The following is a 14,662-nucleotide window of genomic DNA, read 5'->3' on the forward strand; positions in this document are numbered from 1 at the left end:
GTCTCAGTTGTACACAATTGCCTTGTAATAATACTATTAAATATAAAATGTGTAGAGAAAATGTATTGAGTTATGTTTAAGTGTCATGAGATGTGTCTGTAGGTTTTCATCCGGGGAAACGAAACTGAAGGAGAAGACAGATCACAACACACACAGATGCGTTCAAATGTTTTACAACTCTTCGATATTTTTAAGAGATGGGAAAGTGCAGCCCTACAGATATGGTATCTTGGGATTGAATCTTTCTCCAAGTGTGGCGTCATGTTTTGCAAGAAGAATAAAGAGAAAACTTAATCACGAAAATGTATTGATGAGTCATGTTTCATACTTATTAGACTGTTGGCCTCCATTCCTGGAAAACGAAAGTGTTTTTAAAATACAATAGAAACATTGACACGCTAATGCCCCGCCTTGGTGTATCTGTAAACATATAAAGCTGCTCAGAAGTATGACATTTCTACCTGAGAGACCAGAGCAGCATCACGAGCAGAAACCAGCCGCACTGACTTAGAGAAGTTACTGAGTTGAGGAAACAGCTACATGATGAGGTGAGAAACTGTTTCTGCATTTCATATCATTGTTGGAGTAAATCATTATTATCATTATGATTTGTTTGTTATCTTATTGTGTCTTCGAGCCAAAGATTATTACTATTATCCTTAAAGACATTGATGATGTTCATATCACCTTGTAGTTTGACTTTAATGAAGAAATTGTTGTTCTGAGTTTGTGGTTGAATGCACTTATTGTAAGTCGGTTTCTATAAAAGCATCAGCTAAATGAAAAGTAATGTAAAAACTCTGCCGTTCAATCTGATGTTTCTTCCTTCTACCTTTTCAGTCAGTGCCACAGAGATAATAAACATACATTTAAAAATGATGTATTTTACTTAATTATTACTGATCAGTTTTTTGTAAGTTTCATCCAACACTTCCAAGAATGTACTTCTAAGAAATTAATGATTAAATAATGCTTGAATCATTTTGTGAGATGATAATACAAGTGTTCTAGTGTGTGTGTGTGTGTGTGTGTGTGTGTGTGTGTGTGTGTGTGTGTGTGTGTGTGTGTGTGTGTGTGTGTGTGTGCGTGTGTGTGTGTGCGTGTGCGTGAGTGAAACAGGAGCACACCCGATGATGTTCAAGGTCAGATGTGAGGAGTTAGAAAAAGAGAGTGTAGCGCAGCTGTGGCTGATACAGGATGGTACACTGGAGAGCAAAGAACGGTTGCACGGGACACCCAACACATTCAATCATCCACAATTGTTAGATATTAAAACAATTAGATAAGAGAAACACAGACAGCATTGTATGCAATGTGCCTTGAAGTCAGGAGTTTACCTTCCCCCTCTCATAACTTGACTTCAAAATCCTACTGCTGGTTTATAAGGCGCTGAATGGTTAGGGGCCTAAGTATGTTTGTGATCTGCTGCTACCTTATGAACCATCCCGACCCCTCAGGTCGCCTGGTTCTGGTCTACTTTCTGTTCCAAGAGTCAGAACTAAACATGGAGAGGCAGCGTTCAGCTTTTTTGCTCCACATTTATGGAACAAGGTCCCTGAAAGCTGCAGATGTGCTGAGACCCTCAGCGCCTTTAAATCCAGTTTGAAGACTTTTCTGTTTGAGGTTTCCTTTCATTGAACTCGACTCAATGCTGCATCTCACTACTACATTTTATTTCTTAAACTGCACTGCAACTTTTATTAATTTCATTTGTATTTTTCTTAACTCTTTTAATGTTTTCGAAATTGTTTTTAAATCTGCCTTTCGTTTTTATTTCTCTTGACTGTTTTAATGTTTTCTTAACTGTCTTTAAATCTGCTTTTATGTGAAGCACTTTGAATCGGCTTGTTGCTGAAATGCGCTATACAAATAAACTTGCCTTGCCTCTAATAGATCTGGTCAGATTTAACACGGAGTCTAATGGAGCAGTTGGTATGACTTTATGTTACTTTCAGGCTTGCTGACAAAAAGTATAACGTTTGTTGGATTCCACGACGCATGTGTTGCACAAGCACAATATTTCCTCCGTTTCTATCCAACAATGGTGCATGAAGAGTGGAAATTGTGGGACTGAAGACAAAATAAGTTTAATTTTTTTACAAGTTTCTGTCGCTCTCCCTCTTTCAGTTGGTGCTCCACTGTCGCGACGAACATTCCGTGCCATACACACCCAATGTAAACTCTGAAATGGTCCAAACATTTTTCCTAAACTTTAACAGTAATTACATGAAAACTGTGCTAGCTATCAAAAAATGCCCAATTAGGAAAATAAACTCCAGCCTTTTGTCGACGTTTTAAACTTCAATTCATTTCTCTATGTTTAATTATGGCGAGTCACTATGGGCACAAAGGTGAGGTGTTGTTTTGCTCTCTTCACTGCGAAACCCCATTCAAAGTCAATGGGACAATTTCTCGCCGTTTCGCATTTTTCGGGAAAACAACCGGTCGAATCTCTTAGAAAAGTCATAGCTCACGATTCCCGATGTAAGCCGTACGTTTTAATGTGTTCTGACGTATGTGCTGGCAACGCTACAGGAGGAGATACAGTCCAAAGTTTTGGCTATAAGAAGAAACATAGCCAGTAAGCCCGCAGGAGAACATGAAGTGTGCTTGAAGCCACACTTAATAACAAATTAGGTCCAGACATTTGAAATTTCAAATAAAAACCTGATGTCTTCTGTGTAAAATGAGTGTTCCTGCCCCAGCATCATGGGACCTCTGCTTTTGCAATCACAGCGCTTGTTACTTTCATGTGACCAGGGTAAATAAATGATCAGAACGAGAGATGGTGTTTGGCTGAATTCTTCCGGAGGCTCTACCAGGCAATCAATATATGATTTACGAAAAAAAGATGTCTATTAATATTTGGTATTTTTATTTCCCATCAGTGCTGCTCAGAGTCAAACAACACTGATGGCAAAACTGGAGGCCCTGCAGTGCCACTTCACCTGGGATATGGAGCCCAACAAGAACAAACTTTTATGTCTCTACGAAAAGCTGGTGGACATCGGCACGGAGGAGGGAAACAGCTGGCTGGGTCACATCTACAACCTGCGGGGGTTCATTCAGTACAAGGTGGGCTCCACTGAAGACGCCCAGAGTTTCTTCAACAAGGCTGCAGAGGCCTTCAGCCAGACGAGAAATGCAGATGACGGTCCCTGGTTAGTGGTGAACTACGGGAACCTGGCTTGGCTCCACCACCACCTGGGAGACCAAGCAGAGAGCGAGGCTTACCTGTCAAAGGTTGACGCCCTGATGAAGAAATACCCACCACCATCGCAGGACGAGCTCCATGCAGAGACCTACGCTGAGAAAGCCTGGACCCTGATGAAGTTCAGCACAGACAAAGAGCTGGTGACAGATTACTTCCAGAGAGCCATCAGGATGCAGCCGGACATGGTGGAGTGGAACACCAGTCACGTCTTAGCATTATCGAATGCCTCTAAGTACTACGATAAAGAGCTGGCGGCTGACATCTTGGAGAAAATGAGAGTCGCCAAGGAACTGGATCCAGAGAACGTGTACCTTGCTGTTTTCTACCTTCAGCACCGTGCAAAGAAAGGAGAAGACGTTAAGGATGAAGCACGTGAGTTGGCCGAAAAGGTTTTGAGAAATCCTGTCAGCAGCTACAGTGGTATGAAAGCGATAATAAGGGTTTACAGAGAATATGTATCTATTGATGAGGCCATTGATTTGGCAGAGGAGGCTCTGAAACGCCATCCAGATGAGCGTTATCTGAAGAGATGTGCTGCACTCTGCTACAATTGGAAGATCGTGTTTTTCTATAACAAACACCTTAATCAAAGCATGAAAGACAGAGCAATCAGTCTCCAAGAGGAGGTGATTTCTCTCTACCCTCATTCTTCACTTCTTAAGAAAGTAGCCCTCGCAAATATACTTGCAAAATCTTACCGCGACATGGTTAAAGCTGAGCAGATGTACCAGGACCTGTTGGGACAAGATCTGGAACCTGCAGACAAACAGCTCCTCTACAACTATTACGGAAAATATTTAAACTACGATCGACATGATACAAACGAGTCAATACAGTTTCACATGAAGGCGGCAGCGATACCGGAGCAATCCTACTATCGTGAGAACAGCATCGAAGCTCTGGAGAAGATCAAAAAGAAAGGAAGGAACCCAATGTGTGGAGAAATAGAGAGGTTTCTGGAAAACCTGCAAGAGCCATAGTGTTGTTTTTTTTTTACAACACTGGTCCCAAATCTGGAGCGAAAAAAAATGCAATGCAAAAAGCTTTTGCATTACCTAAAAAAATGATCTGAAAATACTTTTGTAGTCAATGGGGGGAAAAAGGCGTGACAAAAATCCTTTTAAAAACCTTGTTAGTTGTTAAAAGTAGTACACTCGATTTGTATGACGGCTAAATCATTCAAGAACACTGCTCTTTTAAATAACATCCACTGTGGACATGTCTCAATGTCATTATCATAATTAAATATTACTTGGTTTATAACAATATATCCTGATCAGATGTTGTGTTTATTATATTCCTGTTATGTTTTCTGCCTCTTAGCATTGGATTTTAAGTTCATGTATTAGCGTTCATATTACTCCTCCCAGCAGTATAAGAAATCTGCTGTTCTGTATATGTTAAGCTGTGTCTCGGTTGTACACAATTGCCTTGTAATACTATTAAATATAAAATGTGTACACTAAGAAATCTTCAAGTTGTGTTTTTTTCTGGTAACTGTAAATGACACTCATGTACTCTACACAATCTTGCAGTACTCTACAGTGATGGATGTTAATCAAACTACAGCTCTTGAAAGCTACTGCCAAAGCTACTTTCTGGTGTATTAAACAGGACCCTGTCAGTGTGAAGTGGTCACCAAACAGTACCCAGGTTACACCTGAAGGTGGCAGCAGAGCAGCATAATGCAGGTGTCTCCAGGTAACCGCTGTTCATATCGACACTGTTCACATACACTTAATATATAAGCGTGTTTAAAACAATGCACTCTTAGTTAATATTTGAGTTGATGATAAATAAGGCTTCTAAAAAGGGCATTTAAAAAAAATACTTTTAAAATTGGATGTAATGCATATTTTTTGGGAATAATAACTTTTCAAAGTGGTTAATTGTATTTGTATATATTTATGATGTATGTATATATATATATATATATATATATATATATATATATATATATATATATATATATATATATATATATATATATATATATATACTTTAACTACGAGGGGACCACTGACGTACTGAGTTATTGAATATTTTTGTGATTTCTTCCTTTTTTTGCATTGCACCTTGTCGACTGTCCCTGCACACTCGTGTGCTCTTTTGTTTGTTTGAGTAAGTGATCTGGGAAGTCTGCATCTGAACATCTTTTAGACTTTATCAAACAGGCTAAACCTTAACTTTTTTTCTTTATAATGAAATTTGTATTCGGTAATTATGAGATCTGTTCTCATGAGTGTGAGCTCTTCACTTGTGATTACAAAACAGTGACACATTACTCAGAAGAGAAAATGTATTGAGTTATGTTTCAGTTTCATGAGATGTGGCTGTCGGTTTTCAATCTGGGGAAACAAAACTGAAGGAGAAGACAGATCACAACACACACAGATGCGTTCAAAGATTTCACAACACGTCAATATTTTTAAGAGATGGGAAGGTGCAGCCATACAGATAGGTATCTTGGGGTTGAATCTTTCTCCCCGTGTGACGTCATGTGCTGCAAGAAGAATGAAGAGAAAACATAATCACGACATTTCGTTGATGAGTCATCACACTTATTAGACTGTTGGCCTCCATTCCTGGAAAACGAAAGTCAAGGAGTGTTTTTAAAATACAGTAGAGACATTGACATGCTAATGCCCCGCCTCAGCATGATCATGAACATATAAAGCTGCTCAGCAACATGTCATCATTTCTACCTGAGAGACCAGAACAGCATCAAGAGCAGAAACCAGCCGCACTGACTTAGAGAAGTTACTGAGTTGAGAAAACAGCTACATGATGAGGTGAGAAGCCGTTCCTGCATTTCATATCATTGTTGGTGTAAATCATTAGTATCATTATGATTTGTTTAATATCTTATCATTGTGTCCTCGAGCCAAAGATTATTACCATTATCCTTCAAGACATTGGTGATGTATAAACTCTGCTGTTTAGTCCGATGTTTCTTTCTTCTTCCCTTTCAGTCAGTGTCACAGAGATTATGAACATACATATAAAAAGTCTGTCTTTTACTTAATAAGTATTACAGATCAGTTGTTTTCTTTAAGTTTCATCCCACACTTTCAAAAATATCATTCTGGTGGAGAAATGTTAAATGTATTTTATTTTCCATATTCATACTCATGTAATTCTGTGTTCTCCTCTGTGGCTCAGACCTTCCTTTCATTTTCTTCCTTCCTACCTTCCTTACCTCTTTCAAACATCTTTTCTTTCTCCCTTGGGTGGCTATCAAAGTTATTTTGTCATGCTCACTTTGGAGGAAGAAAAATGTTCATGCCACCAAAGTATGGACCACTCATGCCACTGATGGGTATGGCGCCCAGGACCACATCAATATTAATATTCTTTATCACTTTGTGTTGCGTCTATTTCTCTTTTTAACTACTGAATTCATCATAAAGTGCAGATTTCTTTTATCATTTACTAACACTTACATGATATTATTAATAATCTATAGTACGAATAGCATACTAATGAGTTACTGAGTAATAATGCTTTGCAAATGATGAATTCAGTGTTTAGTCGTGTACTTATTATAAAGTGCTACCGCTTGTTCTCCTCTGTGAATCACACCTTCCTTTCCTTTTCTTCCTTACCTCTTTCCGCCATCTTTTCTTTCTCCCTTCTGCCCACTTTTCCTTCTCCACCTGCCTGACTCTATTTATTCCTTACTCACCAGCAGCATCCTACCGTTCTTTATTAATTTATTTATTCATTACTTACTTCGTTCATCTTTGTGTTTTCTTTAAGTTATTGTTTCTTCTTGTCCTCCATGGTTTTTATTTTGTCTGTTCTTCTCTTTTCTTATCCATTCCTTCCCTCCATTGTCCCATTTAGCTCATCCCTTCCACGACGTCCATTTGCCTTCCTTTATCCTCATCACTTTCTCTTTCATCTTTTCCTTCTTTACTTACTTCCCTTTTCTGATCCTATACTTTTTCTTTCCAGCAGTATGTTGGTCCATATTTTTGTATTCCTATATTCTCATAATTCTTTCCTTATCCATTCTTTCTTTCATTATTCCTTCCTTATTTTCCATTCGATGCGCCCTACTCCATGTCTCATCCTCCCCTTCTATCTTACCTTACTTTCTTTTTTCCTTGCTGCCTTTCACATCAGACCCTTGTCACATACATGTCCATACACAGAACCTGTAGTGAAATTATTTTGTGCCAAGTTCAAAGAAGAAGCTAACAGATTATTATTTATTATAACGTGGGTAGATCAAATCAAGCATTCTGATTGGTTGAGATTGAGTCACAGGGTGTAGTTTATTCAGCCATAAAGTGCTGTACAACCTGTTTACATTTACCAGAGCGTTCCATATCAGTGCGCACTCAAAATAACAGGTCGATTTAAATTGTGCGACCGTTAGTTGTCATTTAAAGCTTGACAGTTACCAAACATGTCTAGCTGAGGGTCTATATTGCGCTTACACTATACGTATAATGATAATGACATAACAATGCTGCTCCATTAGGTAAGACAAGAGGGCAACCACTTTATTCTTGTCTCCCTTTTCCCACTCTCCCCTCTTTCCATTTTCCCCTCCACAATAAAAGCCCCAGCTGTAAACACATTTATTGCTATGCAACTGACACACATGGAACTCTACCCTAGAGACTATTTTCTCTAGGATATTGAAATGTGATACACAACGTTTGGTGGCTACAACTATTTTGTGCTGAAAGGCAGCTACTATTACTGTTGATAATGCCGCAGGTAACCGTATTATAAAAGCAATAAGGTACTCAAGGCAGTACTGTATCTATAATAATGTACACTTCAAGGGTGTTGTTAGGCCCAACGGGCAGCGAAGGTACATTATTCACGATACAGTACTGCCCTTTGTACCTCATTGCTTTATTATTTCCTTCCTGGACATTCCATTTTTCTTACTCCATTCCATTGATCCTCCCTTCCTCAAAAATGAAATGAACAATGATTATACAAACATAGCACGCCGCCGAGCATATTGTACAAACCTGGTGATATCTTTTAATATTTGTTATTTTTAATCCCCATCAGTGCTGCTCAGAGTCAAACAACACTGGTGGCAAAACTGGAGAACCTGCAGTGCCACTTCACCTGGGATCTGAAGGCCAACGAGACCAAACTTTTATATCTAAGTGACAAGCTGGTGGACATCGGCACGGAGGAGGGAAACAGCTGGCTGGGTCACATCTACAACCTGCGGGGGTTCATTCAGTACAAGCTGGGCTCCACCGAAGACGCCCAGAGTTTCTTCAACAAGGCTGCAGAGGCCTTCAGCCAGACGAGAAATGCAGATGACGGTCCCTGGTTAGTGGTGAACTACGGGAACCTGGCTTGGCTGCACCACCACCTGGGAGACCAAGCAGAGAGCGAGGCTTACCTGTCAAAGGTTGACGCCCTGATGAAGAAATACCCACCACCATCGCAGGACGAGCTCCATGCAGAGACCTACGCTGAGAAAGCCTGGACCCTGATGAAGTTCAGCACAGACAAAGAGCTGGTGACAGATTACTTCCAGAGAGCCATCAGGATGCAGCCGGACATGGTGGAGTGGAGCACCAGTCACGTCATCGGGTTAGCGAGTGCCTTTAAGTACGGCGACACAAAGCTGGTGGCTGACATCTTGGAGAAAGTGAGAGTCTCTAAGGAACTGGATCCAGAGAACGTGTTCCTCGCTGCTTACTACCTTCAGCAGCGTGCAAAGAAAGGAGAAAACGTTAAGGATGAAGCACGTGAGTTGGCCAAAAAGGTTTTGCGAAATCCCGTCAGCAGCTACAGTGGTCTGAAAGCGATACTAAGGGTTTACAAAAACTACGAATCTATTGATGAGGCCATTGATTTGGCAGAGGAGGCTCTGAAACAGCATCCAGATGAGCGTTATCTGAAGAGATGTGCTGCACTCTGCTACAATTGGAAGATCATTTTATTCAGCGACAGTAGCCCAAAGAAAAGCACGGTAGACACAGCCGTCAGTCTCCATGAGGAGGTGATTTCTCTCTACCCTCACTCTTCACTTGAGAAGAAAATAGATCTCGCAAATATACACACAAACTCCAATCATGGCATGGCTAAAGCTGAGCAGATCTACCAGGACCTGCTAAGAAAAGATCTGGAACCTGCAGAACAACAGATCCTCTACTACCACTACGCAAAATATTTAAACTACGATCGACGTGATGAAAACAAGTCAATACAGTATCACATGAAGGCGGCAGCGATACCGGATAAATGTTTCTATCGATGGAACAGCATCAAAGTTCTGGAGAAGATCAAGAACAGAAGCAGGAACCAAATGTGTGGAGAAATAGAGGAGTTTCTGAAAAACCTGTAAGAGCCATAGTGTTTGTTTTTGTCTTTTACAACATTGGTCCTAAATCTAAGCGTCAGTCAGGTGTCAGGACTGTGGCAAGTCTGTGGCATTCCTGTGACAACTACTAGCTCTTGCATCTTGTGGCACCAACCGACATATAAGGAGAGGACAAGATATTATTTGATTTGTATTTCAAAAACGTTTTGATAAATAGTTTTAAATTAGATTAAAAAGGATGATTTATTTTCATTATTTTAGCCGATTGTTGTAAATAACTAAAAAAGTTATTATTTGGAATGAGTATATTTTGTTCCATTTTGTTTCAACACTATCAAAATCATATATGTATAAAATGAATGATTAACAAAAAAGTACAGCGAGGGTACTCAAAGTATGTTTACTGAGAACAGGTCTCAGTTGACTAAATTAAAATCAGAAATTACCTACTCAAGTACTTTTAGACATTTTAATTTATTTGTTATGTTATTGTATTTACTTGTGAGCCATGCTGCTGTAATCCTGTAATTTCCCTACTCAGGGACTAATAAAGGATTATTTAATCTTATCCTAAATATGATTTACGGAAGCTGACCTTAACACCAACGGGTGTTTCCAGGAAATGTGGCTCAATCCAACCAGCATGGCTTTAAAAAAAAAGTTATTCTTTATTCAACAATTGCACACGCACAAATTTGTAACATGTCAATAAGTGACAGCAAAATAAATTTAAACTAACATGCCAGAGGTGCCAAGCGAGTGACGTTCGCTTGCAGCTGTCCTGGCACTTGACTGACCACAGACTTGCCACGGACTGCCAGTAACCAAACGCTCCACCCTCATTATTTTCCTTCTCCACCTGCGTCACTCTATTTCTTCCTTACCCACCAGCTGCATCCTACCTGTATTGACTAATTTATTTATTTATTCCTTCATTTATCTGTGTGTTCTATTTCTGCCTTTGTTTATTTTTGTCCTCAATGGTTTTTATTTTGTCTGTTCTTCTCCTCTTTTCTTATTCATTCCTTCCCTCCATTGTCCCATTTACCTCATTCCTCCCACTGCGTCCACTCATTTGCCTTCCTTTGTCCTCATCACTTTCTCTGTTAGGTTTTCCTTCTTTACCTCTTCTGATCCTATACTTTTTATTTACAGCAATATATTGATCCATATTTTTGTATTCCTATCTTCTCATACTTCTTTCCTTATCCATTCCTTCTTTCAGTACTTCTTTCTTATTTCCTTCCTCTCCATTCGATGCGCCCTACTCCATGTCCCATACACAGAACCTGTAGTAAATTTGTATCGAGATCAAAGAAGGAGCTAAAAGATTATTATTTATTATTTCTTTGCTGGGCATTCAATGCTCCTTACTCCATTTCTATCTTCCTCCCTTCCTCAACATGACGTGAACAATGATTATTCAAACATAGCACGCCTCCGAGCATATTATATGAACCTAGTGATGTCTATTAATATTTTGTATTTGTATTCCCCATCAGTGCTGGTCAGAGTCAAACAACACTTGTGGCAAAACTGGAGAACCTGCAGTGCCACTTCACCTGGGATTTGGAGCCCAACAAGACCAAATTTGTACGTCTCAGTGACAAGCTGGTGGACATTGGCACGGAGGAGGGAAACAGCTGGCTGGGTCACATCTACAACCTGCGGGGGTTCATTCAGTACAAGCTGGGCTCCACCGAAGACGCCCAGAGTTTCTTCAACAAGGCTGCAGAGGCCTTCAGCCAGATGAGAAATGCAGATGACGGTCCCTGGTTAGTGGTGAACTACGGGAACCTGGCTTGGCTGCACCACCACCTGGGAGACCAAGCAGAGAGCGAGGCTTACCTGTCAAAGGTTGACGCCCTGATGAAGAAATACCCACCACCATCGCAGGACGAGCTCCATGCAGAGACCTACGCTGAGAAAGCCTGGACCCTGATGAAGTTCAGCACAGACAAAGAGCTGGTGGCAGATTACTTCCAGAGAGCCATCAGGATGCAGCCGGACATGGTGGAGTGGAGCACAAGTCACGTCATCGGGTTAGCGAGGGCCTTTAAGCACAACGACACAGGGGTGCCGGCTGACATCTTGGAAAAAGTAAGAATCGCCAAGGAACAGGATCCAGAGAACGTGTACCTTGCTGCTTACTACCTTGAGCAACGTGGAAAGAAAGGTGAAGATGTTAAGGATGAAGCACGTGAGTTGGCCGAAAAAGTTTTGAGAAATCCCGTCAGCAGCTACAGTGGTCTGAAAGCAATACTATGGGTTTACAGAAACTGTGTATCTATTGATGAGGCCATTGATTTGGCAGAGGAGGCTCTGAAACAGCATCCAGATGAGCGTTATCTGAAGAGATGTGCTGCACTCTGCTACAAATGGAAGATCATTTTTTCCCGTAACAATCGCTTAAAGCAAAGCATGGTAGACAGAGCTGTCAGTCTCCATGAGGAGGTGATTTCTCTCTACCCTCATTCTTCACTTGTGGAGAAAATAGACCTTGCAAATATACATGCAAAGTCCAATCACAACATGGCTAAAGCTGAGCAGATGTACCAGGACCTGCTAAAAAAGTGTCTGGAACCTGCAAGCAAACAGGTTCTCTACAACCAATACGCACAATATTTAAACTACAATCAACAAGATGAAAACAAGTCAATACAGTATCACATGAATGCGGCAGCGATACCACAGCGATCTTACTATCGTAAGAACAGCATCAAAGTTCTGAAGAAGATCAAAAATAAAAGAAGGAACCGAATGTGTGGAGAAATACAGAGGTTTCTGGAAAACCTGCAAGAGCCATAGTGTTTATTTGCAACACTGGTTCTAAATCTGGAGAGAAAAAAAATGCAATGCAAAAAGCTTTTGCATGACCTAAAAATAATTGTACTTATTAATTGATTAATCGTATCCTTTAAAAGGCTGCAAGTTTTTACATGTTTTAGTCAATGGTAAAAAAAAAAAAAAAGGCGTTGAAAAACCTTGTTATTTTTTAGAAGTAGTACACTCCATTTTTATGACGGCTGAATCATTCAATAACACTGTTCTTTTATATAATATCCACTGTGGACATGTCTCCATGTCATTACCATAATGAAATAGTACTTGGTTTATTACAATAGATCTTTATAAGATGTTGTGTTTATTATACTCCTGTTATGTGTTTTTCTCCCTCTTAGCACTGGATTTTAAGTTGATGTAAGAGCATTTATATTCCTGCTCCTAGCACTATATGAAATCATCTTTTCTGTATGCCTTTGGGTTGTGAAATATTAAATTATCTCACCATGTAATAGTTAATTTGATGTAAACTGAATATTACAGCCAGATGCAACTGATTGAATGCATAGAAAGTGTCAAGCTGTGTCTCAGTTGTACACAATTGCCTTGTAATACTATTAAATATAAAATGTGTACACTAAGAAATCTTCAAGTTGTGTTTTTTTCTGGTAACTGTAAATGACACTCATGTACTCTACACAATCTTGCAGTACTCTACAGTGATGGATGTTAATCAAACTACAGCTCTTGAAAGCTACTGCCAAAGCTACTTTCTGGTGTATTAAACAGGACCCTGTCAGTGTGAAGTGGTCACCAAACAGTACCCAGGTTACACCTGAAGGTGGCAGCAGAGCAGCATAATGCAGGTGTCTCCAGGTAACCGCTGTTCATATCGACACTGTTCACATACACTTAATATATAAGTGTGTGTGAAATAATGCACGCGAAATTAATATTTGCGTCTGTGACAAATAAAGAAATAAAGATTAATTGTATTTTGAACAGTATTTTTTACTTGTTCAAACATGTCAGGGAAAGCAACAACATATTGTATGTGTGTGTGTGTGTGTGTGTGTGTGTGTGTGTGTGTGTGTGTGTGTGTGTATATATATATATATATATATATATATATATATATATATATATATATATATATATATATATATATATAAATAAATAAATAACTTTTACAATCTGGCATACTGTTGCTAATTTGACAGGTAGGCTTATACCTTCTGCCTACCTGCACAGCGGAATCAGAATTCTTAGGAATGAAGAATCAGAATTCTTAGAACTGAAGAACCTGCTCTTCAGTTTTTTTCAATTGCTAAACGACAGTGGGCACAACTGGAGTCAGGTGTGCAAAACTCTAACTACAGTCTGCACTACCAACAGTCACCTGACCAACAGTCACCTGAGCTAAACAGTTCTCATCACCTGCAAAACTCATTCCAAGCAACACAACTCTTAACACATGGCTCAAAACACGCTCAGTGCAGCCAAACACTATGCACAACCCTCACTGAGATAACACACACTGTCACTCAGAACACACTGAGAGGAAAAACACCAGCATCAAACACCAATACAGAAAATACAAACTTTTCATCTTTACAGTTTGAACTATTTCAGTGACTTCATACAAAGTAATATTTTCTTCAAAGAAAAGTGAGTGACATTCTTTCCAAAATGAGTCTTTCTGAGCTCTACCTATATATATATATATATATATATATATATATATATATATATATATATATATACATATATATATATATATATATATATATATATATATATATATATACATATATATATATATATATATATATATATATATATATATATATATATATGTGTGTGTGTGTGTGTGTGTGTGTGTGTGTGTGTGTGTGTGTGTTCACTAACAAGTCTAAAACAAGACACCTGCTTAGCCTTTTAGCTGAAATTTCAATCAGCAGTGTTTGAAAGGCACAAGGCTGAAATCTATTCCGTTTGAATGTGTGGTTCACAGTTTTGACAGCAGTGTATTAGCAGCAGTGTTGTGCAGGTTGTGGTTAAAGTCATGGGATAAGTGTGTTGAGTTTTGAAAACTGTGTTCAAGCAATGGAAAACAAACTAGAGTTTGGTCCACATGAACTGCTGCTGTGCAGACTGAAGTTAGAGTTTTGCACATGTGACTCCAGTTGTGCCCACTGTCGTTTAGCAAACAAAAAAAATTGTAAGACCGAGAGAGAAGAGAGCGAACATCTCCCTTATAAGGAAGTGGTGTCATGTGACTTCATGCCTTATGAGGCGCAACAGCGCCTCCCTGTGAACAAATGAATTTACACGCATCCATACAGTTATCAACT

The 14,662-nt window shown here is 39.4% G+C and overlaps 3 protein-coding genes across 3 annotated transcripts; all 3 read left to right on the plus strand.

The window, feature by feature from the left end:
- Nucleotides 1-466: 466 nt before the first annotated feature.
- Nucleotides 467-4,640, plus strand: LOC137793591 (interferon-induced protein with tetratricopeptide repeats 2-like). Its single transcript, XM_068589855.1, has 2 exons — nt 467-548; nt 2,889-4,640. The coding sequence occupies exons 1-2, from the start codon at nt 541-543 to the stop codon at nt 4,192-4,194; spliced, it is 1,314 nt and encodes a 437-aa protein (XP_068445956.1). The 5' UTR covers nt 467-540; the 3' UTR covers nt 4,195-4,640.
- Nucleotides 4,641-6,001: 1,361 nt separating this feature from the next.
- Nucleotides 6,002-9,548, plus strand: LOC137793777 (interferon-induced protein with tetratricopeptide repeats 1-like). The gene is made up of 2 exons (XM_068590131.1): nt 6,002-6,006; nt 8,252-9,548. Exons 1-2 carry the CDS (start codon nt 6,002-6,004, stop codon nt 9,546-9,548), a joined length of 1,302 nt encoding a protein of 433 aa, XP_068446232.1.
- A 715-nt stretch (nt 9,549-10,263) lies between these two features.
- LOC137793778 (interferon-induced protein with tetratricopeptide repeats 1-like) lies at nt 10,264-12,332 on the plus strand. The gene is given in 3 exon segments (XM_068590133.1): nt 10,264-10,272; nt 10,958-10,984; nt 10,986-12,332. Coding segments are annotated over 3 exon segments (1,383 nt in total).
- The last annotated feature ends 2,330 nt before the right edge of the window (nt 12,333-14,662 follow it).

This window comes from Clinocottus analis, unplaced genomic scaffold, assembly GCF_023055335.1.
Source record: "Clinocottus analis isolate CAN_PGR_092001 unplaced genomic scaffold, fCliAna1.0.p SCAF_23, whole genome shotgun sequence".
Taxonomy (NCBI): Eukaryota; Metazoa; Chordata; class Actinopteri; order Perciformes; family Cottidae; genus Clinocottus; species Clinocottus analis.